At 39.2% G+C, this 27,860-nt stretch overlaps 1 protein-coding gene across 3 annotated transcripts in view; it reads right to left on the reverse strand.

Annotated features, from left to right (window-relative positions):
* OSBPL10 (oxysterol binding protein like 10) overlaps positions 1-27,860 on the reverse strand; it is a 222,849-nt gene that overhangs the window by 19,773 nt on the left and 175,216 nt on the right. For all 3 annotated transcript variants that reach the window (XM_087915370.1, XM_087915371.1, XM_026717766.2), the window contains 3 exons: positions 23,547-23,693; positions 3,648-4,113; positions 981-1,167 (listed from right to left, as the gene is read on the reverse strand). In XM_087915370.1, the coding sequence (XP_087771496.1) occupies positions 981-1,167; positions 3,648-4,113; positions 23,547-23,693 (800 nt within the window). The remainder of the gene's footprint in view (positions 1-980; positions 1,168-3,647; positions 4,114-23,546; positions 23,694-27,860) is intronic.

Consider the following 27,860-nt stretch of genomic DNA (forward strand, 5'->3'; position numbering starts at 1 on the left):
ACTGACCCACTGCCAAACTGGTCATGCTGGAGGATGTTGCAGGCAGCAGAATGTTCTCCACAGCGTCTCCAGACCCTGTCACGTCTGTCACATGTGCTCAGTGTGAACCTGCTTTCATCTGTGAAGAGCACAGGGCACCAGTGGTGAATTTGCCAATCTTGGTATTCTCTGGCAAATGCCAAACATCCTGCACGATGTTGGGCTGTAAGAACCCCCACCTATGGACGTCGGGCCCTCATACCACCCTCATGGACTCTGTTTCTGACCGTTTGAGCAGCCACATGCACATTTGTGGCTTGCTGGAGGCCATTTTGCAGGGCTCTGGCAGTGTTTCTCCTGTCCCTCCTTGCACAAAGGCGGAGGTAGCGGTCCTGATGCTGGGTTGTTGCCCTCCTACGGCCTCCTCCACATCTCCGGATGTACTGGCCTGTCTCCTGGAGGCACCTCCATGCTCTGGACACTACGCTGACAGACACAGCAAACCTTCTTGCCACAGCTCGCATTGATGTGCCATCCTGGATGAGCTGCACTACCTGAGCCACTTGTGTGGGTTGTAGACTCTATCTTATGCTACCACTAGAGTGAAAGCACCGCCAGCATTCAAAAGTGACCACCATCAGCAGAAAGCATAGGAACTGAGAAGTGGTCTGTGCAAAACCTGCAAAACCACTCCTTTATTGGGGATGTCTTGCTAACTGCCTATGCTTTCCACCTGTTGTCCATTCCATTTGCACAACAGCATGTGAAATTGATTGTCAATCAGTGTTGCTACCTAAATGGACAGTTTGATTTCACAGAAGTGTGATTGACTTGGAGTTCCATTGTGTTGTTTACGTGTTCCCTTTATATTTTTGAGCAGTGTATATTTAAAAAATCACAATTGCAGAATTGTAAGCAATAAACAATAGACCAATCTATATTTTGTGCCTTACTATTTTAATAGTTTAATTCAAGGAGAGAGCAAAACTTAGTTTTGATACCTGTGTAGTTTTCCTCCATAAAATGGCTTGGTGTGGAATGTGACTGTAGCAGAATAACCACTCTTGGCACAGTGAATATTAACTTTGCCTCCAAGCTCCATCCAAGGAATAGTAAGTATAGAACGCGCATAGGCACAAGGTAATGTGAATATATATTCTTCCCCATGTTCCAAGAGATAAAGAATGCCTATGGATAAGAAGAGATTAGCATTCAGAAATTTGGAGAAGCATGATCATTGTTAAAATGTATGCTTAAACAAAACAGTTTGAGAAAGATGAAATATTAATCTTCCTTCTAACTTCTTTCAAGAAGGAAAAGACTGGTGCAGGTAATGATAATGAATTTTTGCAATTGAGGTTTTGTTGATTCAACTTTAGCTATTGGGCTAACCATTCAATCACACTACTACAATAAATGGTGGTTACATGGATTTGCAGAAATCAAGGGACTGTAATATGACAGCTTTGGAATTTTGTCTATTATGGTTGAATAACATTTTATAATCATATGAATATCCATTATTAGGATGTAATATCATACATGACATAGGACAGGGATGGGCAATTTATATAAATATCTAAAGAGCATCAGCTTGCACATCCTTACAATGGGAAATTCAAAAGAGATATCTTGAATATTAGAATCAATTTAACAAATTAGAGATACTATCAATTCTATAGGGCTAATTAATCTCAGAAGGTACTGCTCGATATTTAAAGACTATCCTTCTGTGAGGTATTAGAAAATTTCATCTTCTCCCCTTTGCAAACTATAAATGAAATTACTCATACTACTTGGAGGACCCTGAATAGATTGAAAATTGGAGTGCCTAAATGTAAAATCAACATGCTAAGTGGACATTCTGAGAAGATAACAATGTTATCTATGTGGAGATTCTTAGCAGATAACAATGCTATGTTAATTTGGAGAGACATGGAGCCTAACCCATCTGCTGGTGTGTCAGCTACTACTAAAAATATGCGCCAAAAATGACTTTTTAAAGTTTGATCTAGACACAGAAGAAGAGGAATATAAGAGGAGGTGCACTACATATAAGAAATAATTACAATACACCTTTATAGAAATGCAACAGAATGATGAAAACTTCTTGAATGCATTTGGATTAACTTAAAAGGAAAAAGGAATGACATTGCCATAGGTGCATGCTACAAAACACCTAACCAAACAGAGGAAATAGATGAAATATTAGCTAATCAGTTAGCCACAATGTGTACAAAAGATACCTCAACTACCCTGACATCAACTGGGAAACATCAACTCTACAGCTAATGAAATATCAAATAGGTTCCCAACGAACCTAGCAGACAACTTGTCTCCCAAAAGGCAGAGAAGGAACTAGAAGGTCAGCCACACTGGACTTAATTTTCAGTAACAGAGATGAAATGATAGAAGCAGTCGAAGTTATAGGAACCTTAAGTGAGAATGACCATGCAATATCAGAAATCAGCATAATGCAAGCTCAAGCAATAAAACAAAGTCAAACTAGAGTCTCAGACTTCAAGAGAGCTGATTTTAATAAACTTAGAGAGTGTTTGGGAGGGATTCCGTGAATGAAAATCCTCAAGAGGAAAACAATCCTCATGGGAAATTTTGAAAAGTGAGGTTATAAAAGGCCAGTCCAACACATCATCAATGAAGAAGAATAAAACCAGCTTGGCTGCACAAAGGATTCTCTGATAAACTAAAAGACCAAAAAAAAGTGTAAAAAGTAGTAAGAGAAGCACATAATTAAGGCAGAATATCAGTATACAGCCCACACCTGCTATGATGAGGTCAAGAAAGCTAAGGCTCAGATGGAACTAAGGCTTGCAACCAATGTAAAAAATAATACAGGAAGTCCTTTTCAACATGTAAAAAGCAAGAAAAAAAAACCAAGGAAACAATCAGTCACTAATAGGAGAAGATGGCAAGGATAGAAGCAATGGATGCAAACTACGTCAAGGAGAGATCCAACCTAGAAATAAGGAGAAATTTCCTGGAAGTTAGAGCAATTCATTAGTGGAGTTGTTAATGCTCCATCACTGGAGGTTTTTAAGCCAAATTGGATAACCATTTGTCTGGGCTATGGACCGGTACCAGTCTTCAGTCCATTGAAAACTGGGCCGCACAAGCAGTATGCAAATATGGGAAGCTTCATTTGCATATAAGCAGGAGCTAGGCTGCACATACGAAACCATTCCCCTCCCCCCCCCCGCCCCCCGTTGCCATCACTTTCTACAGCAGCCAGAACAGTTCGGAACAATTAGTATAAGCTCTCCTGTTTGAGCAGGGGGTTGAACCAGACTCCAAGGTCCCTTCCAATTCTGTTACTCCATTCTCTATAATGTTTTACATATATCTACACATTTTTTTAGAATTGAATATTAACACAAACTGTACATCTTATTCACTGACAAAACAAAGCACAAATCAATACTTATCCATTTTTCCCTTTTCTGACTATACATTCAATATATTCCCACTCAACTCTTATCTAAATAGCATTTCTATTAATTTTTGTGTTTGGAGGCTGGATGTTTTGCTTCTTTTATTCTAAATAAATTGTATGGAAGGGGGAATAATAAGAAATCTTCAGGTTTTCCTTTATGTCTTTTTAATAAATAAGCATGCTATATAAAATGTAATCTGTTTGTGACACTTCTTACCTTCACCTACCATAGAAACACCTACAGACATCCCCATGAATTTGCTTTTGGTCCATACGTGAACATTCACACATACTTTCCTCTCTTTGCACTCGCAGTAAAAACTGGTTACGGGTGGATGATGGGACACTTGTTCAGCTACAAATCTTAGCCTATAACCTTCTGATGAAGCTTTCCCTTTGAGACCACAAGAGGCAGTGTTTGCTCTCACTGGTTTTACTCTGTCCTTTGGCACATTCCAAGAACAATGAAATGTTTCTCCGATGATTGGATTATAAGGCTTCTTGGCAACAACTCCTTTTCGGCCTTCATGAAAGGCTGTCAAATAGTACTCCACAAAGGAGATGATTCTTTCCTCAGGAGTGGTTCCACACGAAATTGATAAAAACAGGTCTGGATGGGCCAAGAAGTTTGCAAACATCTCCAGCAGAGACCTCTTCTCTAAAATAAAGACTGGAAGGACTACCTATATTGAACACAGTAAAAAGAAAGTAATCATTTCATCATAACTACATGAGGAAAAGATCAAGCTAGCAGCAATTCTTTGCAGAATGCAAACATCAATCTTTTCTCCCCTTTTCAGAATTCAAGAATAAAGACAAAAGAACAGCTCCTGTGTTATAACTAGACAATTATGTAAATCAGTCTATTTCTCCAATCCTGACTAGACCCTCAAATAACAAAATTATATTATATTTCAAACTGCCTATTTTTTTTGCTACTTTTCCACTTAGTAGCGAATTAGACAACTACAGGTAGTTCTCGACTTACAACAGTTCACTTAGTTACCATTCAAAGTTACAATGGCACTGAAAAAATTGACTTATGACCATTTTTCACACTTATGACCATTGCACTATCTCCATGGTCAGACATTTGGCAAGTGATTCATATGTACTTATTTTATTTGTCAAACATGTACAAGATAATAAGTATAGGTATGAACATAAACATGAACAATGGAAGCAAATACAGATAAATGGGGACAGTAAGACAGGGACGGTAGGCATGCTGATGCATGTATGTACACCCCATTTATGGACCTCTTAGAAATGGGGTGAGGTCAACAGTAGAGTATGCGATTGAATCTGTGAGGGTTCGAGGCTGTAACAACAGAGCCGGGTAGAGCATTCTAGGCATTGACCACTCTGTTGCTGAAGTCATATTTTCTGCAATCAAGTTTGAAGTGGTTTACCTTGAATTTGTATCGATTGTTTGCCCATGTATTATTGTAGTTGAAGCTGAAGAAGTCATTGACAGGCAAGATGCTATAGCAGACAATTTTGTGAACTATGCTTAGATTGGACCGCAAGTGCAGATTATCCAGGCCCAAAACTTTGAGCATGGAGGCATAGGGAATTCTATTGTGAGTGGAGGAGTCAATTCAAATACCTCTGAATCCACTCAATTATGTTAATGTCCAATATACAGTGCAGGTTCCAGGCAGATGAGCTGTATTTGAGAATTGGTCCAGCAAAGGTTTTGTGTGCCCTAGTTAACAATTCATTGTTGCCGGAGAAGAAGCTTTGCAAAATAAGGTAAACAATTCTTAAAGCCTTTTTGGCAATGCTGTTACAGTGAGCTCTGGGGTTTAGATCGTTTGAGATAAGTACTTGTAGGTCCTTGACAGAGTGAGGGTAGTCTGCGAGATTACTTCTGCCTAACTTGTATTTGGTGTTCTGTTTTTTTGCGGGCCAATGTGTAGGACAGAACATTTATTAGTTGAAATTTGGAGTTGCCAATTGCATGACCATTCAGTCAAGGTTGCTTTGTAAAGCAGCAGCATTGTTGGTGGTGTTAAATAATTTTACACCATCAGCGAAGAGGACACAGCTGATTTTAATGTTGTCACATTGATGTAAAGCAGAAAGAGTGTGGGTCCTAAGAAACTGCCTCGGGAGCACCACTATTAACTAGTGCTAGATTTGATAGGGCCTTCCCTATTTTGACCATTTGTTACCTGCTGTAAGAACTAAGTTTCAGCAGTAGTTTGTCATGCACCACTGAATCAAAGGCTTTGCAGAAGTCTATGTAAATTGTGTCTATTGCTTTACCCTGGTCTAGATGTGTGGTCCACATGTTTCTGCAGTATAGAACTCCTAGAAGATTACAGGACACATTTTTCCTGAAACCCAACTGCTTGTTAGAAAGTAGGTTTTTGTTTCTAATGTAGAGTGATGGATCGGTTTATAATTGATTCCATGACTTTACAGGTGATGCAACACAGTGAGATTGGTCTGTAATTTTCTATTAGACTAGGGTCTCCCTTTTTAAAAATAGGTATGACCTTGGCTAATGACCATAAGTCCAGCAGGGAGCTGGCTCTAAAAAGATACCTCATAGATTGTGCTTAGAGGTTCGGCTAGGGCAGTGACAAGCTTTTTCAAAAAGTAGGCACATAATCCATCAGGGCCAATAGATAGGGATGACTTTAGGCTATGTAGTGCTGTTTCAATGTTAACTGCTGCAAAGTCAATATGTAATAAGTCATTACAATTTGTTGTGGTGCGACTAGGAAATGGGGGCAGCAGCCATTGCTGTCAACAAAGACTGAACTGAAGAATGTATTAAAGGGGTTGGCCTTTGTAGCTTCATCATTACAGTCTTCCCCGTTAGGCCCTTTTAGGGGTGGGATAGATTTTGAGTCTTTACATTTGGCATTAACGAAATTATAGAAGGCTCGGGAAGAGTTCGAGTTTAATAACTGTTCCTCCTGTTTGCAATGATGATGGTACATTTGGCTTTTATCTGGCAGCATAAGGTTTTGTACCAGTTTTTAAAGTTAGCTACATAGCCAGTTTTGTTTGCTCGCCAAAGAGACTTTTTCTTGGATTGTAGCTTTCTTATTGATATGGGTAATTTTTTTTATTTTTGGCTTTAGGGGTTATTTTTGATATGTATAGATTAATGACTCTATTGACTTCGAGCAAAAACGTGTTATAATGGTCTTCTGCAGTATTACAATCTGTCACATCCACCTCCCTGAAGCTTAGCATTGGTTCCCCACAGGGCTGTGTGTTCAGTCCCTACCTGTACTCACTGTACAAACATGACTGTGTATTGTCTGACCCATCCACTGTGATCATTAAGTTCACAGATGATGCTACTGTATTGGGTTTCATTACAGGTGGAGATGAAATAGCGTATGGGGGAGGTTCAAAAATTATCCTCATGGTGCCTAGAAAACAACCTGCACCTAAACATCAGCAAGACAAAGGAGATGGTGTTAGACTTCCAGAAGAAGAGAGAGGAACCCACCCCACTTTACATCGAGGGGGGCTGTGTGGGGAGAGTTTCCTCCTTTAAATTCCTGGGAGTCTACCTAAGTGAAGATCTCACCTGGAAAATCAACACAATCCAGGCGGCCAGAAAGGCCCAACAGACTCCATTTTCTTAGAATCTTGCAAAAGAATAAAGTGGAACAATGACTGATGACCTCCTTTTACCAGTCCACAATAGAAAGCGTCCTCACATATTGCATTACGTTGTGGTATGCTGGCTTGACAGCCATGGATAGAAAGACATTACAGAGGGTGGTGAGCACAGCACGAAACATTGTTCCCTGAGACCACTAGATGACATCGCTAGGGCTCGCTGCTTTAAAAGAGTGAGGAAAATTCTCAGAGATGACTCACATCCGGGTCAGCACTTCTTCACTCTCCTACCATCAGGTAGGAGATATAGAAACATTGCCAGCCACATCAACAGGCTGAAGAACAGTCTCCACCCGTGGGCTGTCAGACTTCTGAATGGAAAATAACTTCATGTCAACATAGCATGACAGACTTGCGGGGCCAGCACATTGTACAACAAGATCATATAGTGTAATAAGATTGGGACTGGATTAGGGACTTCTGTCCTCACTGTGAGTTCTATTGATGGGGGTGCACGAAGGGAGGTTCAGCCAATCTCATTGTACACATTGTACAATAAAGGTAACAATAATGGTAACAATAAATAAAACTTGTGAAAAGGAGGTGCCAATCAAGAGATGTGAGGTCAGCAGTTATGAGATCATAGTTGGATTTTTTATAGTTATAATTTGGAGTCCCATCATTATGATCCTCTTTGCAAGGACCCAAGTTGAGACAAAAATCAATCATGCTGTGATCACTGTTGGAAAAAGGTTCTTTAACTTGTAGGCCATAAATTAAGTGTAAGCTATTGCAGAAAATGATATCTAAACAATTGTTGAGTCTAGTATTGTTTGTTACCAACTGCTCCTGCCTCAGAGTTGTAACACCATTGTGCAGGGTTACATGTATAGGTTCGGTTGTACATTCATTTAGGGTCCAGGTAATAAGAAGCAAATTGAGGTCACCAAGAAAAATAAGGGGGTGTGGGCAGGAAGCATTAGAAGTGCAGTTTGCTTGTTTGTATGACCAAGGTTGTAATTAGGGGCTCCATAACTTAGCAAGTGTGGTATTTAGGGACAGTTCGCAGACAATGGTCTCAGGAAGAGCAAGCTCCTATGTATCTTTTTTAGACCTAGGGACTTCTTATAGAAGATAGCAGCAGCACCCCCTCTACGATTATCATGGTCAGATGATAGTCACTTACTGTAATAATGGAGTCTGGAAAGGATACATTCAACCATGTCTCACAGACAAAAATAAGTTTGAATAGGGCCGCATTTAGAAGCAGAAGGGATTTGGGCATTTTGCATTCAAGGCTTCTTGCATTTAGTAATTTGCATTTTAGGCCAGTAGGGGTGGACCTGAAGGAAGTTGGGGTATGCATGCCTAGTTTTGATTGTTGGGGGGGCAGCTGTTGGGATGTGGGCCACTGTCCTGCATTTGATACAGTCGGTGTGGTAGTCTATGTACAGATTAATTTCTCCTTGGTCCTGGTATTGTTTGAGCTCTGAGCTGAGCTCACAGGCGCGGGCACATTGCAGTATGGACAGGTCAGGCCACAAACAAATTTTCCTATGGTTAGTGCTACTTTTGGCGAGCAAGTTTATTGTGGAAATGAATTTGTGTTTGCTGATTTCACTCTTGCAAATGACTCTGCAGAAACGTGGGGCCACCAAGCCATCACTGTTCTGCTGTCGCGGGAAACATCAATGATTTCATCAGGAGTGACGGTTGATGCCTGGAAGTTACTGATGATGTTGCGAACCTTTGCAATGTCGTCAGATTCTTTGGTGTCCTCAAATCCAAATAAGATAGTATTGGGATACTTCTGTTCATGTTTAATCATGTCTTTAACAAGGATGGAAATGTTACTTGCAGGGTTAGTGGTTTCCAGCAGCTTGGGTTGTTGGGCTGTGTCATGATTCTGGGATACTGGTCCTTCACTTTTCTGCATTTTTTCCTTTTCTTCAAGGGATGCAAGGCATGTTTCCAAAGTGTTCACCCGTTCAAGCAAAACAATAAATTTGTCAAGTTTGGGCTTGCAGGATGGGCAGAATAGTGGAAATGCAAACTGGGAGGTTTTTAGTGATGTTAATTGAAGAATCTGGGCTATGCCTTTGGTTAACCCAAAGATGTTTTATTTATGAATGGCTGCAGTCATGTGATCCCTTTTAGCAACCTTCTGACAAACAAAGTCAATTGGGAATCCATATTCACTTAACCATCATGTTACTAATTTAACAAATGCAATGATTCACTTAACAACTGTGGAAAGAAAACTCATAAAATGGGGCAAACTTAATAAAAGTCTCACTTAGCAACACAAATGTTGGGCTCAATTGAGGTCATAATTCAAGAATTACCTGTAATGAATTCTTCTTAGATAAAGAAGAACATGTATGGCTCAGGGTTAAATGACAGGTCTTTGGTAGTCTCTGAGCTTGGTTGTTTTCTTGCAGATATTTCATTTCCCAAACTAGGTAACATCATCAGTGCTCAGCAGTGATGATGTTACCTAGTTTGGGTAATGAAATGTCTGCAAGAAAACAACCAAGCTGAAAGATGCTAAGAATTTGACAACTGTTTACTGAACACATTTATAATTGTCCAAAGTAACAGAACAACTTGATTTAAGTTAATTAATTTCCAGAAGAACCTGCCAATTCCAGCAGGTTGGCAGGATGGATGTTTTCAAGAAATCTGTTCATCAAAGAATGGCAAATAGGTGCAGTGTTTCATTACTGAGAAAAAATCAGTTGACTGTAGTGTCCAGGAATCTCCAACCTTTCCAGTTTTGCGGACCAGTGGTGGGGAGAGGGGATGGTTCTGCATAAGCAGCAAGTGAGCGCACTTGCACAGCTCCATTTACACAAGCGGCAGGTTCATACACCCACACAAATAGAGCTTCCCACACGAGAACAAGGGTCTGCCACTTGTGCAAAAGGAGTTTCCCATACAAGCACTAGCAACATCACTCCCACAAGTGGAGCTGAGGGCAGTGCACCCACCATTTGTGCAGACCGGTTCCAAACAGGCCATGACCCAGATTTTGGGAATCCCTGGCTTAGATGATTCAGTTTGTTCAATAACAAATATAGGCTTTCTTAAATAAATAGAGATTTCAGCTAATACTTTACTTTCAGATTTTTAGTAATCAGTTGCTATACTTTCAGATTTTTAAAAAACAATCTAATTATTACAAAGAAAATATTAATAAGCGCACATAATTAGCTAAGTATATTTAAATCTATTAGTGAGATAATTAAAATTAATTCTCACTCTGTTGCTACCATATTATTCATTCTGATTAAGACGTTAACAGATAATAGATTAAGTTGGAAGGGACCCTGTAGGCCATCCAATCTAACCCCCCACCCAAGTAGAAGACCCTACATCACTTCTAACAGATGGCAGTCCAGTCTCTTCTTGAAAGCTTCCAGTGATGAAGCCTCCCACAACTTCTGAAGGTAAGCTGTTCCATTAATTGATTGTTATCACCATAAGAAAATTTCTCCTTATTTCTGGGTTGAATCTCTCCTTGATCAATTTCCATCCACATTCCTTGTCTGGCCTTGGGTGCCTTGGAAAATGACCCCTTCCTCTATGTGACAGCTCTTCAAGTATCGGAACACTGTTATCATGTCTCCCCTGGTCCTTCTCTTCACTAGACTAGCCATGCTCAGTTCCTGTAATTGTTCTTCATGTGTTTTAGTCTTCAGTCCTCTAATCATCCTGGTTGCTCTTCTCTGCTTTTTATAGTGTGGTGACCAAAACTGGATGCAGAATTCTAGGTGTGGTCTTACTAAGGCTTTATAGAGTGGTATTAGGTCTTCACTTGATCTTGATTGTATCCCTGTGTTAATACAACTGAGGATTGCATTGGCTTTTTTGGCTGCCGCTGCACACTGTTGGCTCATAATTAATCATAATTAGTGGTTGTCCACTAAGATTCCAATATTCCTCTTACAGTTACTGCTGTTAAGCCTGGTTTCACTCTGTCTATATGTGTATTTTTGGTTTTTCTTGCCTAAACATAAGACTTTACTTGTCTCTACACTGAATTTCAAGTCTGTCAAGATCAGTGTTCAAGTCTGTCAAGATCCATCTGGATCCTGAGTCTATTATCTAGAGTGTTAGCTATTTCTGCCAGCTTAGTATCATCTGCAAATTTGGTAATAAGTTCCCCTTCTACTCCTTCATCTAAGACTAAGTCATTAATGAAGATATTAAAGAGTACTGGGCCTAAACAGAACCTTGTGTACCCCACTGCTTACTTCCCTCCATGTAGATGTAGACCCATTAAGGATTACTTGTTGAGTACAGTTTGTCAGCCAGTTATGAATCCATCTGGTGGTGATGCTAACTATCTCACTTCTTCCTAGTTTGCCAAGAAGTAAGTTGTGATCTACTTTGTTGAATGCTTTACTGAAATCTAAGTATATTATGTCCACGGTATTTCTCTAGTCTACTAATTTAGTCATGTTTTCAATCCTGTCCTCAATTAGCTAATAATATTTAAATATTATTTTATTCCAGCATGTGTAAGCAAAATTACACATGTCGTTTATGTCTCTACTTCAATTAACCCTTTTCTATTAAATTCATTATATGAGATCAAACCAATGAGCTCTTTCTTTTCATGCATTAACACTATTATCTTGATCAAATAAATTATTTGCTGACCTTTCAATATTCCAAAGCATATTCAAGGGAACAGACCAATAAAACGAGAGCTTTTTTCAGTACTCTCTAATTTTTTTTTTGTAAAAATTTTATTTGGGTTTTCACAAAACATAATAAAAATAAAATATCTTTTTTTGAGAATAGCATGGTCCCGGGTTATCACTTCTCCATACAGACACAAAGTCAATTTCATATTCGTCTTTGTGTTCTATTCCATATCTTATTACTGTTTTAACATTTTCTCAATAATTTTTCCCTTCCCTTAGTTTTCTCAACCTTGCTTTTAATTATCTCATTCCTTTCTAAATTCAATTATATATATCTTTTTCTAAGTTTCAATATCTTTCTAATCATTATATTTATACTTTTTTCTGTCCTATTTCAATTTCATATTTTCTTTTCTCATTAAACAACATTTTCCCCTGTAGTTACTGATTGGAGTATGACACCTTCGTATCTTTTAATTTTTCTCCATTCAACTCTTATTTAAACTTCAATTTATGCCTTTACAATTATAATATTCAATATAACACATAACTTCCAGTCAAATTCTGCTTAGTACATTCTTAAAATACACACTAAGTTCTTAAAGAGAAAGTATATTTTTAACAATAATAAATAAAATACTTATTCTATTCCAATTCAGCTCTATCATTAATGTAAGTTATAATCTTTAACATCTTTAACATTTCTTTTCAATGGGATATCATACTTCCTTAGGAACACAGAATATTTCCATATTTTTTTCATATTTCTTTCATATTCCTCTTCACTTAAATGTTTATAACTCATTAATAATAATTAAAATGTTCCCCTTCTTTCCTAATTTCATTCTCTCATTCTCTTTATTTCATTTATTTATTAAACATTCCATTACATTACAATGAGTATTTTATCTATCATTTTAATCACATTTGTTTCATATTTTCTAAGTTCATTTCTAATTCTAACATAACAATACTATCTTATGTACCCTTGTAGAATCCCTCTTTCAATTAAATTTTCACCCATTATCTCTAGGTCTTCTAAATAGGCTTATACCTTTAATCCTTGTATGTTTTCCCTGTTTCTCTATATCCTGTTTCTGTCCTTTATAACTTCTTTTCCTTTCCCTCTTCCCCCTCTTCTTCTCCCTCCCCTTTTTGACCTCTTGTCTCTCTAATTCTAATTCTCTCTTCTGTAATCTCTCTTCTGTTTCTTCCTAATATTGTAATTACTTTTCAAACTATTCTTTTTTTTGGTTGTTTTTTCAGATCTTAAATTTTCCACTCTTTCCCACCTTTCCTTTCTTTTCTCCACATAGGATTAGTCATTGAAGATGGCTTCTTTGTCCTGCCCTTTTTGTTCTACAGGCATTTCTTGTTATTTCTCATAGTTCAGGATCTCTATTTCTAAAAATTGAAATACGAAGCCAAAAAAAACCCTCCTCCTTCTTGTGCATCTTCTTTCTGTTTTTTAAGTTCCATTTTCAGTTCTTCCAAGAGTGATACCATTTTAAAAACTTTTAAACAACCACTCCTTTGATTTTAGTCTTTTAGATCCAATAACCAAAAATTCAAAAATCACCAAGTAATTCAAATAATCCAAAGCTGTTTCTTCATGCTTCTTTTTTCCACATTCTCTTCCTGGGCTTCTATTATCTTGTTACAAAGTTTCAGTTAGAATGTATCTTTTAGGAATCTTGATAAAGTTTCACTGATAATTCCTCTTACTTCCAGGTGGTCTCCTCCATTTTTCCAGATCCCACCCTTTTGTTTTTTCCTTTTCTCTCCTTTCCTTCTTTTAAAAGTTTTTGAAAATCCAGAAGTCTTTATTATCCCTTTGACATTTTATTTTCAGCTTAAATTCCTGTTAATGTCAAAGTGGATTTTTGTCAGTTTCTTACTTAAATCTCTTAGTTGTCAATATGGGGAAGGAAAGAAAAAAGAAAACAAATCCTTTCCCCTTCCTTCTCTCATTCACTGCTTCAAAATCTTCTTTGGGAGCAATGTTATTCTTTATAGTTCAAATTCCAGGGTACCTTATGTTGTTGTTTTTCAGTTCGACCCAGTCAGTCAAAACTTTCTCTTCTTATCTTCCTCCTGCACATTCTTTTCTGGTCGAGTTCTTCTTTGAGGTGGCCATTTCTAACCACTGCTGCAACCGCCTTCGGGAAAGGGAGTAATGGCCAGCTGGGGAGGAGAGGCTCTCCTCAACCCTGCTGGCAGTCTCCCCCCTCTTCACCACCTCTACGGGGTGACTTAGCCCTGAAACCAGCTGGCTTGGGGCACTCCAGCAGCGAACATGGATCAAAATGGCACATGATTGTGGATTTTGGTCCATCGCCGAAGAAGCTCAAACCGGAAGTCTCTTCAGTACTCTATTAATAATGCACAGATTAAATGCTAGGCTTCTGATTCTTTATCTCTTACTTTCTAATATATAAGACATTTTTCCAATAGAATCTCAAAATTAAAACATTTTAAAATATATGAAAACTAGACAAAATAGACGTTATTATTTTTATATTTTATATAAATAGCTAATGTAGAAAAATTATATGAGTAGTCAATAGGCAGACTAGTTAATCACAGCTAAGAATTGCATTTGGTTGCCACTGTAGCAACTCTTATTGATTGGAAAGATACATATGAGATCATAGCACAAACATAAAGTTTTCCCAGTCCTGAGTCCTTTGGTAATTGTTGAGGAAAAGCAATATTTTTTTAATGTATTCAAGTTCTAATGAATGTACATTTATCTCATTGTTTCTGTTTTTGGCACAAAGAGAGAAGATTAGTATTCAAAGAATTCACCCCAAACTACATTTTTACAGGCTTTCTGGCTCAAAGAATTAGGATGTGTGTAAATTTTGATGCAAAGTAATGATTTTGATCATGTGTGAAGGATGACCACATGTAGGCTTCCAGTTTTGCAAGGCTTCAGCGGCGGCAGGAATCTGCGATCGTGCGCAGTTCCTGCTGCGCTCGCTGCCGAAGTTCCTCCGATCCAGTTGGTTCTGGGGGATATGGTTGCCCCGTAGAGGCAACCGAAGAGGGAGGAGATCCAGACAGGGGTTTGGGGGTATCGCAAACCCCTTCCCCAGCTGGCAAAACTCCTTTTTTCCAAGGCGGTGGAGTGGCGGTCAGCAATGGCCGCCACAAAGAAGCCTGCAGCCAGGTAAGATTTGTGCAGGAGGAAGCTGGAGAAAGGGAAAGGGTTTTTTTTTTGCTGAACCGGAACAACAAGGAACGCTTAAATACCCTGGAAATTAAATCGCTTGAAGGATACATTGTTTCCCAAAGAAGACTGTAAAAGTGGCAGAAGAAAAGTTAAAGGGAAAGTTTTTTTCTCTCACTCTCCCTCCCCATGGAAATAGCAGAGGGAATCTGGAAAACCTGCTTGGGCACAGCAAACCTGAAACTTAAAGCCAAGGAGGTAAAAGATTCTTGAATATTGGAATTAAAAACTTAAAAATTTCTTAATCTTTTTTTTTTGCTATAAGTGGGAGGGAAGAGGTAAAGAACTTACTTTAAGATCGTATTGAAGGAGACTGCTTGGACTTTATAAGACTAGAAATAAATGATGATAAAACTTCTAGAAAATTATTTTGGATCTGTGTAATTGAATTCTATCCCAGGAAGATAAAATATAAAAAGAAGAAAGTGCTAAACGAAACAATCTGTTCTGATTTGGATTTGCTTTGCTGTATGAATCTTGGGAACTACTTCTTGAAAGATCAAAAACATCTGGGTTGTTTTTTCTTTTTTAAAAAATGGCATTATCATTTGAAGAACTACAAATGGAATTTCAAAAGCTGAAAGAAGAAGAACAAGAAGGCAAGGGCTCTTCTGGATCTATTTTCCACTTTTTAGAAATGGCGATTTCTACCTATCAAGAAATACAACAACAGGATGAAGAAGAAGGTTGGGAAGAAGCCATCTTTAATGGACAAATAATCTTCATGGAAGAAGAAAACAGAAGGGGGGAAAAGAGAATGGAGAATTCAGAACTTAAAAAAGCAACCAAGAAAGGGAAAAATAAGAAAAATCGAGATAATGTCAGAAAGCAACAGAAAAGAGAAATACAACAAAGAGGGAAATTAAGAGAGTGGAGTTTGAGAGATGGGGGGGGCAAAAAGGCTAGAAATGATAAGAAAGGAAGGGAAAAAGGAAAGAGAAGTCATAAAAGTTTGAAACAAGATGTTAAAAAAGTTTTTTTCAGAGATAAAGGGTAAAATATAACTTAAAAAATGATTCTGCGAAAGTACTTAAGACTGTATTGTAGATATTAGTATTTGAAACTGAGTTAGAAAATTGAAATATTACATGAGTTAATAATGCAATAAAGGGAATTTATAAAAATGTTTAAGACTTAACAATAGAGTTGAACTTCCTAAGAAATATTGTTTTTACTATATTATAAACTTCAATACTCTTTTTCTTGTTTGATTATTTCAAAATGTAGTATTTAGAATGTACTAAGCAGAATCATCATGGAAAGTATGTATTATTTTAAGAGTTTAATTTAGGGGAAAGATAAAAAGTTGTCATACTTCAACCAGTGATCACAGGAGAAATATTGTATTAGAAAGAAAAGATAAATAGATAATTGAAAGTGAATGGACAAAAGATGCAAGTAAAATTATTTAAACTGAGGTGAAATAAATAAAATTGAATTAAGAGAGTGAATAGAAGAGAGAAAATATATAGAAAATATAGAATGTTAAATAAGATATGAAATGGTATATTTGTGAGCATGAATTTGATTTATGTCTGTACAAAAAGATGTAACCAGGGGTAAGCCGCTTTCCAAAAAGAAGTATTTATGTTATTTTATTTATGTTTTGTGTTATGTCTGTCTATGTTTGAATTAAAACCCTAAAAGAACGTTGGAAGAGAATAATGAAATTGTAAATAAGGCAGATGGATACAATGAATATATATAATTCAAGGTAAAAGAAATATAATTGAATAGAAGGAAAGGGAGGAATAAAGAGAAGTTGGGAAAAGATATGAAGTTGAACAGATAAGATAAATATACATATTAAATTGTGTGTGCATGGAAATATGATAATTTGGAATTATTTTGTTTTTAAATAAGATGCCTTATTTGTTTTTCCAGAAGAGATCTCTTATGTTCTTATATTCTATGTTTTGTTTGTTTGTGTATTGATTTCAATCTAAATTTAGATTGTTTTCAAAGGTTCAAGTTCACTGTGTCTCTGGATAAATTTTTATTCTATGTATCTTGGATGTCTTCAACCCTCTCATTGAAAAATCATAGAAGTTTAAAAACAACTTTCTAAATCAGTAAAAATTGTGAATTTGAATGATCTGACCTTTTTAATAAAACAAACTGTTATTAGTTTAATTAACCATCTCATGGCTTTGAACATTCTTCTTTGACTATGAATTTAAATGTTCAGTTACATATTATTGGTAATTCAAAGGGTTAAAATAAAATTTTAATTTTCACATGTCTAGCAAGCTGAAAAGATATAAAGTACATATGGAACATTTACACTATATAAGTGTATAGATTAACAATGAGGGAATTATCAAAAGCTACAAAATTAGAAGTGTATTCTATAGAAAAACAGTTTTCTTCATTTCCCACAAATAATGTGTGTCAGCCTTCAAGATCTTCTACTATTGCTTTGCATGTTTTGGCTGCCATAAGTAACGGGGGAGGAGGGGGTAAAGTCTGGGAAGCGAGCTGGAGGTGTTACATTCTAGTGTTGTGTAAAATGAGGAGGGGGGGAGTATAAATTCTTGCTTAGGTTTCTATTTCTCGCTTAGCTTTCTTTTCTCTGCGCAACTGCAAACTTTTATCAAAATATGCCAAGGTCAATGGACAGAGGCCTCATCATCACCTGAAGATGTCCACATGATCATATTCACAACTTTTAATTGGAAGAATCATTTGAACTATTGGGAGTGGGAACATTTCCATCACTTTGTATATGTGATCTGCATGCCTAATTTCCCAGATTCAAAATTCTATGGTTGCTACCACTTCAATTTCAGTAAAAGATATCTTTTCTTGAATCTAAAGAGTCTATTTCTTTCTTGAATTTGGAATGGAGCTCCACCTGACATTATTCTGAATCAGCTCTACCAGCCCACCCGGAGAAAATATCCAGTTTCTTCCGGGAGGTCTGAACATCATGTCATCTCCAGCTAGTGACCAGGAAGATCTGGGAGCCATTGGAGGGCAAGATTCCTTACTGATACCGGAGGTACGGGAAGCTGAATTGCTAGCGGAGTTCAATCTGGGAGAGATCCCAGCTGTGAAGCCCAGATGGTCGTTGGGTGTTGGCTGGAAGGATCCAGAGGAGTGTCTCCCCCCCCCCGCCCGGAATCACCATCACCCGACAGCGTGGAAGAAAGGAGCCATGGCAAGAGAGGGAAAAGAGAAAGCTTTTACTGGACCAAGCCAGGCAACTCCTCAATGAGGCGTTTGGGCAACCTCACGCTGCACAAAGATATGAAGGGGAAGGGGGAGCAGCCCCAGCCAGGAGAAGCCGAGCAGCCCCCACCCCCATAAATCAACCTGAACCAGAGCAACAGCCAGCAACAGCCCCGGGGCCCCCAGCAGGAGGTGTAATCCCTAGAAGACGTAGAGTTCCCAAGCTGCCTCCGCTAGAAGTAAAATTTGGGGGAAATCCCAAAGACTTGAGGTTTTTCCTAGCACAAGTTTGGAGTTATACGGAAGAATACAGGGAGGAATTCTCCTCAGAAGCAGCCAAAGTGAGATGTGTTACCAGGGCTCTGGAGGGGATAGCTGCAGAGTGGATGGTGACTTTGCATAATGATAACGCCCCCCAGCTGCTGAATTATAATCTTTTTATGACTGTGCTGCGGGCAAGATTTGAGGACCCACTGGCGGAGCGAAAGGCCAGGATCAGGATGAAGACCGCAGCCTGGTGACCTTCCTTCCTACATCGGAAGCAGGCAGTGGGTTTGGGTCTTGCCGCCATCCTCCCTTCTGGGGCTTGGGGGCCTCTTGGAGATGTGGGGAGGAAGGCTTGCTCCACCCAGAGCCCCCACGGGGCGGAGATCAGTGGCATGTCATATCCGAGGCTGGTCTCAGGGAGCCCTGATAGAAGCATTTAAAGATGGATTAAATGAAGACATATACCAGAGATGCATTGCCAGAAGGGACCCCAATGACTTTCAGATGTGGTACTTGCTGGCAGAAGAGGTAGAAATTGATCTAACCTGAAGCAGATGCCGTGGGGGCTCTGGGTGGAGCAAGCCTTCCTCCCCACATCTCCAAGAGGCCCCCAAGCCCCAGAAGGGAGGATGGCGGCAAGACCCAAACCCACTGCCTGCTTCCGATGTAGGAAGGAAGGTCACCAGGCTGCGGACTGCAGGGCCAAGTTGGATCCAAAGGGGGCGCCAAAAGGAGAGAGGAAGCCTGAAAAAACCCCAGCGAAGCCTTGTGAAACTGCGCTAAAGACGAGGGAGGTTGTAGAGGTCACCCCTCCGGGAGGAGAGGAGCTGGGACCTCCAACCTCCTCTGAAGAGAGTGAATCTGACTCAGAAGACGAGTTCCTGGTAAATCCAAACAAGGGGCCTATGACCATTCCAGTGAAATTGAAGGTACCCACATCAGGGGCCGAAGGGGAGATGCTAGCCTTGCTAGACTCTGGGTGCATGAGGTGTGTAATCAACACAAGAGTAGTAGAGGAAATGCCCATAGCCTTTTGCCAATTGGATGGATCAGTGGTGGGGGGCTGCCCTGCACGCTTCATAATGGAACCCATAGAAATGACCATGGGAGAGCATAAAGAAACCCTGTGTTTTATTGTGGCCCCTGGGATGGAGCAACCGCTAATACTGGGATTACCATGGCTCGGGAAATGGAACCCCCACATTAACTGGAGGAAGGGGTCGTTACGCATACGTACCAACCAGCGACCGGAAAGGGAGCAGCAATCTCAGTTGAAGTCTCAAAATCCGGTTGAGTTAGCCTCCACAGGCACCGAGGACTTGGAGGGGAAGGAGAAAATTCTGAAGGAATATTGGGATTTAAAGGAAGTGTTCAGTGAAAAGGCCTCAGATGAGTCCCCCCCTCATTGATCAACAGATTGTAGCATTGAAATTTTACCTGGGGTGAAGCTCCCGAAACCGAAGTTATATTCGATGACACCAAGGGAATTAGAGGAGCTGAGATTGTTTATTGATAAAAATTTGAAACGTGGTTTCATCCAACCCGCTAGACCCCAGGTAGTGGCCCCAGTGCTGTTCCGTGAGAAGAAAGATGGCTCCAAGCGCTTGGTAGTGGACTATAGAAATTTGAACGCCATTTCCGTGGAAAACGTGTACCCCCTTCCCCTGATGAAGGACATGCTGGCCCACCTGGTCAAGGGAAAGATTTTCACAAAGTTGGACTTGAGAAAAGCGTACTACCAAGTTCGAATTAAGGAAGGAGATGACTGGAAAACAGCTTTTAATTGCCTGATGGGTTGTTTCCAATTCAACGTTCTCCCATTTGGCCTACAGGGGGCCTCAGCCATATTCATGCAGATGATCAATCAGGTGTTACATGAACAAGGGGGTTTTGGTTTACCTTGATGACATCCTTATCTATACGGAAACTTGGGATGAACATGTGAAACTAGTGCGGTCAGTCCTACAGAAACTGCGAGCCGCCAAATTGTACGCTCAACTGTCCAAATGTGAGTTCCATCAAGAGAAAATTGACTATTTGGGGTATTGCATCTCACATGAGGGCATAGAAATGGATCCAGGGAAGGTGCGTGCTGTGTTGGAATGCCCCCACCACCACGCACCAGAAAACAACTTCAAAGTTTCCTGGGATTCGCCAATTTTTACTGGCAATTTATCCCGGCTTTTGCTAAGATAGCAATGCCTATCATGAATCTCCTAAAAACTAAAGGGGAGGCAAAGCCAAGGCCTAGCAAACCACTGGAGTGGTCTATGAAGTGCCAAGCAGCCTTTGAAAAGCTGAAACGACTGTTTGCTGCAGAACCAGTGCTAAAGCACCTGGACATGGATGCCCCTTTCGTGATTCAGGCCGATTCAAGCAATGTGGCCGTGGGAGCGGTATTACTTCAAATCAATGAGAAAGGAACTTTACAACTCTGTGCCTATACCTCCCATAAACTATCTGAAACCAAAAGAAGGTGGGCCATATGGGAAAAGGAAGCTTTTGCAGTTCGCTGGGCTCTATTGACTTGGAGACATTTCTTGGAAGGAGCGAAACACCCGTTTGAGGTATGGACTGATCATAAGAATTTGGAGGCCTTAAAAACGCCTCGGAAGCTGTCCCCTAAACAAGTTCGCTGGGCCCAGTACTTTAAGTGATTTAACTTCTCATTGAAGTACATTCCAGGGGGGAGGAATTTCATGGAGGATGCTTTATCTAGACTGCCTCAATATAATAGTGTTCGCCAGGAAGTGATACGGCCGATTGTCTCAACCAAACAGCTAGCCGCCCCAGTTGTCACTAGAGCTCAAAAGAAGAAACAAGAAGTGGATTTATCGAATGATTTCACTGCACAATTAAAAGAAGCCCTAAAACTTGATTATTGTTTCCTGGCTCATTCGAATAACTGTACAGTTAGAGATGGTTTGGCCTGGATGGGAACGAAGTTGTATGTACCAGAAACACTGAGAAGCCAAATATTACAACAAGCTCATGATTCTAAAGTGGCTGGCCATTTTGGATTCATGAAAACCTTACTCCTAGTTAAGCAGCAATTCTGGTGGCCCACATTGAAGAAGGACATTGAGACTTATGTGGCTAGCTGCTCAATTTGCGTATCAGCAAAGAGACCTCCTGGTAAGCCAGCAGAGCTGTTACAAAATGTGGCTAGACCAACGGCTCCATGGAAGGAAATCTCTATGGACTTCATAGTGGAATTACCCGAAAGCGCCAGAAACATGGTTATTTGGGTGGTAACCAATTTGTTTTCCAAACAAGTACACTTCATACCTTGTTCCAAGATTCCATCTGCAAAAACGTTGGCTAAACTGTTTATACTACATATCTATAGATTACATGGTGTTCCTGAACATATAATTTCTGACAGAGGGGTTCAATTTACCTCGAACTTTTGGAGGGAGTTCCTGAAGTTAATAGGCTCCACCCAAGGCTTAAGCTCCACCCACCACCCCCAAACCAATGGAGCCTGTGAGAGAACTAACCAGTGTTAGAACAATACCTTAGATGTTACATAAATTATCAGCAGGATAATTGGGCCGACATATTGCCAATTTGCCGAAGTGGCATATAATAATTCTGTACATAGTAGTACTGGGTTTACCCCATTTAAAGTGGCGTCAGGGCAAGATTTTGTACCCATACCTGAACTTCCTCATGAAAGGCCTAACATCCAGTCATTAGAAGAATGGATATCTCAACTCCAACTTAACTGGCCAGTCACTCGTAAAGATGATGCACATCAATCTCATAAGAAGTTTGCAGACAAAAAGAGAACTCCACAGAAACCGTATCAAGTGGGCGACAACGTTTTCTTGTCCACCAGATATCTACAAACCACTCAAAAGTCGAAGAAACTTGGTCCTAAATATGTGGGTCCTTTCACGATTGAACAGATCGTAAATCCTGTGACAGTCCAACTGAAGTTACAGAAAACTCTTCGACGAATCATCCGGTCTTCCATGTTAGTTTGTTAAAACCTGAACATACTTCTGGTTTAAGACCAACCCAGACTGATCCTCCTATACCATTGCTAATTGAAGGTGAACAACATTTTGAAGTTAAAGAAATTCTGGACTCTCGCAAATGGAGGGGTCAGCTCCAATATCTCATAGCTTGGAAACACTTCTTCCCAAGCTGAGTGGGTCAATGAAAAAGATGTTAGAGCCCCTAAACTGATCAAAGCCTTTCGTACAAAGTATCCTGATAAACCCTAGAAATGTATCCATTTTTTTAACTGATTATTAATTAGTATCTTTTATCTTCCTTTTTCTCTTGTTAGGACTAACGTCTTTTTTCTAGGAGGGCCAAATGTCAGCCTTCAAGATCTTCTACTATTGCTTTGCATCTTTTGGCTGGGGAGTAAAGTCTGGGAAGCGAGCTGGAGGTGTTACATTCTAGTGTTGTGTAAAATGAGGAGGGGGGAGTATAAATTCTTGCTTAGGTTTCTATTTCTCGCTTAGCTTTCTTTTCTCTGTGCAACTGCAAACTTTTATCAAAATATGTCAAGGTCAACGGACAGAGGCCTCATCATCACCTGAAGATGTCCACATGATCATATTCACAACTTTTAATTGGAAGAATCATTTGAACTATTGGGGGTGGGAACATTTCCATCACTTTGTATATGTGATCTGCGCGCCTAATTTCCCAGATTCAGAATTTTATGGTTGCTACCACTTCAATTTCAGTAAAAGATATCTTTTCTCTAATCTAAAGAGTCTAAGTATTTCTTTCTTGAATTTGGAATGGAGCTCCACCTGACAATGTGTTTCATTACTTCTTTTTTTTTAAGCAGGAGTCCAACAAGCTAGTTTACCATTTTCTGTGATTTTTTTTTCCGTAGAAGTAGGTATATCTCAATAGCAGGGATCCAGCTACTTCCCAACAGCAACTGGAAACAGATACAGTATACCAGAATTATTAAAATATTTTAAAAGCCAGTTTTGATTCTCGGACTGTTAATTATGAAGAAGAATGATTACTTTCACATTATAATGAGACTAAATGTAAAAGCTTTCTATCCCTGAAAAATACATTACCTGTTTAAAAAGTTAAGGTTTTGTAAATATACAACTGAAGCAAAAATTGGGAAAGCAGTAAATATCATGATAGCAAGTATCACAGATACAGAATAAAGTCAAAAAAATAAAGTCATTTAATTACTAAAATGGTCCAAGCTACATACCCTAGTTAGATCCATCCCAAGTTTCAATTGTGAGATAATATGAAGGATTATACTACGCTGATCATCCAAGTCTGCTAAATCATCCTCTTCATTATCTTCAGTGTCTGTCACCTCATCTTCAACCAGAATCACTTCACGAGTTGTATGCTAACAAATAGAATATAGTTAGTATTCTGGACATAAATAGAACAGCATGGCATATATTCAAATAAGCTTATTGTGGCATTCTTTAAAAACACTAAGATCCTTTCTAAATAGTCATGCAAAACAGAGCTGATGCTTTCTATATATATGGAATGGGACTACAATATGTTGGCCAAAAATCTTAGAAAGTGTGATTCCAACACATTTTAAGGAAATATTATAACTTCAGGAAAGGTTAATTAAAAATTCCCAAGAATATTAATACTTTCTATGCTATAGGGCAGGGGTGTCATACTCAAGGCCCGGACGCCGGATCTGGCCTGTGGGGTGCTTAGATCTGGCCCATGAGGCTGCCCTGGAAACATCAGACCAGCCCACGGTGACTCGGCCTGGCCCTCCTGAGCTCCATTTTTGGTGGCAGCATGCTGGAGCAGGTCGTCACAGCCAAAAATGGAGCTCGGGTGGGCTGCCTGTGCCCTTTCCAAGCTCTGTTTTTGCTGGCAGAGTACTGCAGGAGGCTGTCACAGTGCAAAACAGAGCTCGGAGGGCTGCCTGCGTGGAGAAGGGGGTAAACGTAGCCAGGCATCCCTTTGGGGAAGTGGGGCTGGGATCAGCTGGGCTGTGGGATCCCGGTGCCCTGGAAGTTCATGGGCCAGGCTGGGCATTGGTCCTCCATTGTCTAGGGCTCTGGACATTTTTGTGCTGCCATCCAGGGGTCCTCCACGTGGCCTGAGAGGGACGGTAAGAGTCTAGAGGACAAGCATTTGGCACTCTCCCTGGTCTTGCCTTCCTCCACTGGAAGACAGTGGATCCCCCCAGCCCTACCTGGACCACCAAAGTGCACCTGACATGATTAACATTGAGCTGGCCACACCCACACTGGCTCCCCAAAGTCAAACACAACCCGGATGTGGTCCTCAATGAAATCGAGTTTCCTTCAAAACTATCTGAGATGAAATTAATATACTGTATAAAGAACCAAATACCTAAAATAATAGAAAAAATGAATTTGTTATATTTCCTTTAAAAAATAAACTCAGAGAGGGCAGAGCTTGCGTCGCAGCGGTACAACATGCAATCTTTAAGCTCTAAGATCGCTGCTGATATCTTCACTGCAGGATGGTCCCAATGGACCTAAACCGTCCCGTAGAGACGGTGATAGAGGAGGGCACATCCTGTCGATCCCAGGGACATCGCAAAGTCCCTGATAGATCCAGGAGAAGCCCTTTTTTCCCACAGTGGAGAGGCAGCCATTAAAGCTGCTGAAGCTGGGACAGCTCCAGAACGGAAGAAAGCTGGAAAGAAAGTGTGTCAGTTTGGTGAGATAATTTTCTACTTATTTTTTTCTGGAGAGAACACCCTAAAAGACTAAAAATTAAATTTAAAAGTGAAGATAAAAGTGCTCAAGCGGCAAGATTAAGCACAAATTAAACCTGAAGGTTTTTTTTTCTTTTTATTGGAATTTTGGATTTTGTTAAAACTTTTTAACTTTTTAACTGGACTGGTCTTTCCTTTTTAATTTTTATTTTTTCCCTTCAAAACAACTCTTTGGAAAAGTTTTTATTATATTGCTTTTTCTTTTTAATAATTTTATATTCTTTATATTTTTAATTATTCCTGATTTTAATATTAGAGGGGAAGGGAAGGGAAAGGGAAATAAGTAGTGCTGCCACCTGGGGGCTTGGATACATTGTTTTCTTTTCTTTCTTTCTTGTTGATACATTTGCTGTTACATTCAAGGACTCTGTGCCTTTCATTGAAAAGATAGTGGGAAGAGCATGTAGATTGTTTGCAGGTGCTCTTCTGTGGAACTACTGATAGCTGGAGTCTGGATTTGAAATTGAAGAAAGAAGATTGAAGTGACCTTGAAAAGAGAACTGGAAATTTTGTTTTTTGATTTAGTAAAGAGCCTCGAACATATAGTGGCAGTGCTTTGCTTGTTGACAAAATTGCATTTTCTCTTCCCTTTTTTTTCTATTTCCCCCCCCCCCCGTTGGATTTTTAAGACTACTTTCCCCCCTCCTCCCTTTGTTTTACCTCTTCTGCAAGGGAATATACAGATCTCTGTCTTTTTAAATCTTTTCTTAATTTTTTTATTTTTCATCCTTTTTCATTTTATATTTTTTTCCCTTTTTTCCTACATTGGATTAAGGTATTCAAGTGCCTGAAGATTTTTCCCTTCCCTCTTTTTTTATTATTATTATTATTATTATTATTATTATTATTATTATTATTATTATTTTACTGGAGTGGCAATTGGCTGCTCTTGCTTTTTCTTTTCAATTTTTCTATTGTACTTTAAGATGAACTGAAAAATACCAGCCTCAGCTTTTTCAATCCCGACTTCTTCTTCCCCACCATCTGGAGGACAACGATCAATACAGGGGATATTATAACAAGAGAAGCAGAAAGAAGTGACACTGCAGATGATTATGCAAGGAATTCAAAAGATACCAGTAAAAACAAATAATATTGAAAAGAGAACAGAGAATATTGAGCAAAGAATGGAAAAGATGGATGAAAAAATAGAAAATAATCAACAGATGATGCAATACGAGGACAGAATTAAGAAAATTGAAGAACAAGATGTACAAAGATATAAGAAGATTGGAGATATGGATACCTCACTGAGTGAAGTGGAAAGAGATAAGGGCAGATCTCTGCAATCATTGGGATGGGAAATTGATAGATCAGAATTCTATCTTAGATTTCAAAATATAGAAGAAGAAAAGGGTGAAAACCTTACTGAAATGATGACAGAAATCCTGGCAGAAACATTAGAGGTAACTAAAGAGAAAATGATGGATGGAATGGACGAGGTTTTTCGTGTTTATACAAGATATGCAATGAGAAATAAACTGCCAAGGGAAGTTCATATCGGATTTACTAAGAAAATAATAAAATCACAAATACTGCAGGTGGTAAGAGAATAAACACTAAAGTACAAAGATAAAGAAATAGTGGTACTGAAACAGGTACTGAGAAGAGTGAGAGAGATAAGAAGAGAATATTTATTTTTGACCAAAGAGTTACTTAAGAGAGGAATAAATTACAGATGGCTGATACCCGAAGGTCTCATGTTTAGCTGGCAGGAACAAAGACACAGAATTGATACAGTTGACAAAGCGGAATTATTCTATCTAGAATATTTTAGAGGGAAGGGAGGAAGATACAAGAAAAGAAGAGTTGTTAATTAAATTCCAAGAGGAATGTATGGCAGTAACTGAAAAAGAGAAAGGAGCCGTAGGTGGTGTACCCAGAGAACAACAAGAACCAAGATCTACTAGAGCAACAAATCCTTCTTACAAAGTCTAAAATGGATGAGAAAAAATTGATTACAATTAATATAAATGGGCTTAATTCAGCTATTAAAAAAAGAAAAGTATTTCATAAATTAGAGAAATTAAAATTTGATATAATCTGCCTACAAGAAGTATATATTAAAAAACATGATTGTATATTGAAACAACAAAAATTAAGGAAATTATTTACAGCGTTAACACATTGTAAAAAGAGAGGAGTGGTGTTATACATTAGAGATACAATCCCTGTGGAACAAATCTATACAGATGATGATAGAAAGATTTTTGATGGTGGAGATAACGGACAATAATCTAAAGACATTTTTAATAGCAATTTATGCTCCAAATGATAATCAAGAAGATTTTTACAGGAAATTACATAAGAAAATATTGTGACTCGGAGGTTTAAGCCTGCTCTGTTAGAAGACACAGACTTGAGCCATGAAGAAGAGGAGGATTTGGCTCTGAGGTTTGAGCCGGCTTTGCTGGAGGATTTGGAATTGCCTTCCTCCCCAGGACCTTCCTCCCTGGTTGTGCCTCAGGTGTCGGCAGATAATCAGGAGAGCGTAGCGGAGCCTCTGGCTGAAGATCAAACTGAGGAATGTTGGTTTGATGTGAGGCAAAGACACAGGCATAGGCGTGAGATGCAATGCAGAAGGACAAATCAGGGACTGAGATGAGAGACTGACATGCCCCTCAGGGAATAAAAGTGGGCGTGTTAGCTCTGGATTCTCGTTTGGGACAATTTGTTAATTTGGGATAGAAGCTTCGACAAATTCTGTGTGTGGCGTTTGCCTGTGATTTATGTTCTTGCTTTATTATCGGACTTGGCAGGCAGCTTGTGGGAGACTGCCAAGGACTTCTCCAG

This window comes from Pseudonaja textilis, chromosome Z (genome assembly GCF_049901715.1).
Source record: "Pseudonaja textilis isolate UNSWEBS1 chromosome Z, rPseTex1.2, whole genome shotgun sequence".
Classification (NCBI taxonomy): domain Eukaryota; kingdom Metazoa; phylum Chordata; class Lepidosauria; order Squamata; family Elapidae; genus Pseudonaja; species Pseudonaja textilis.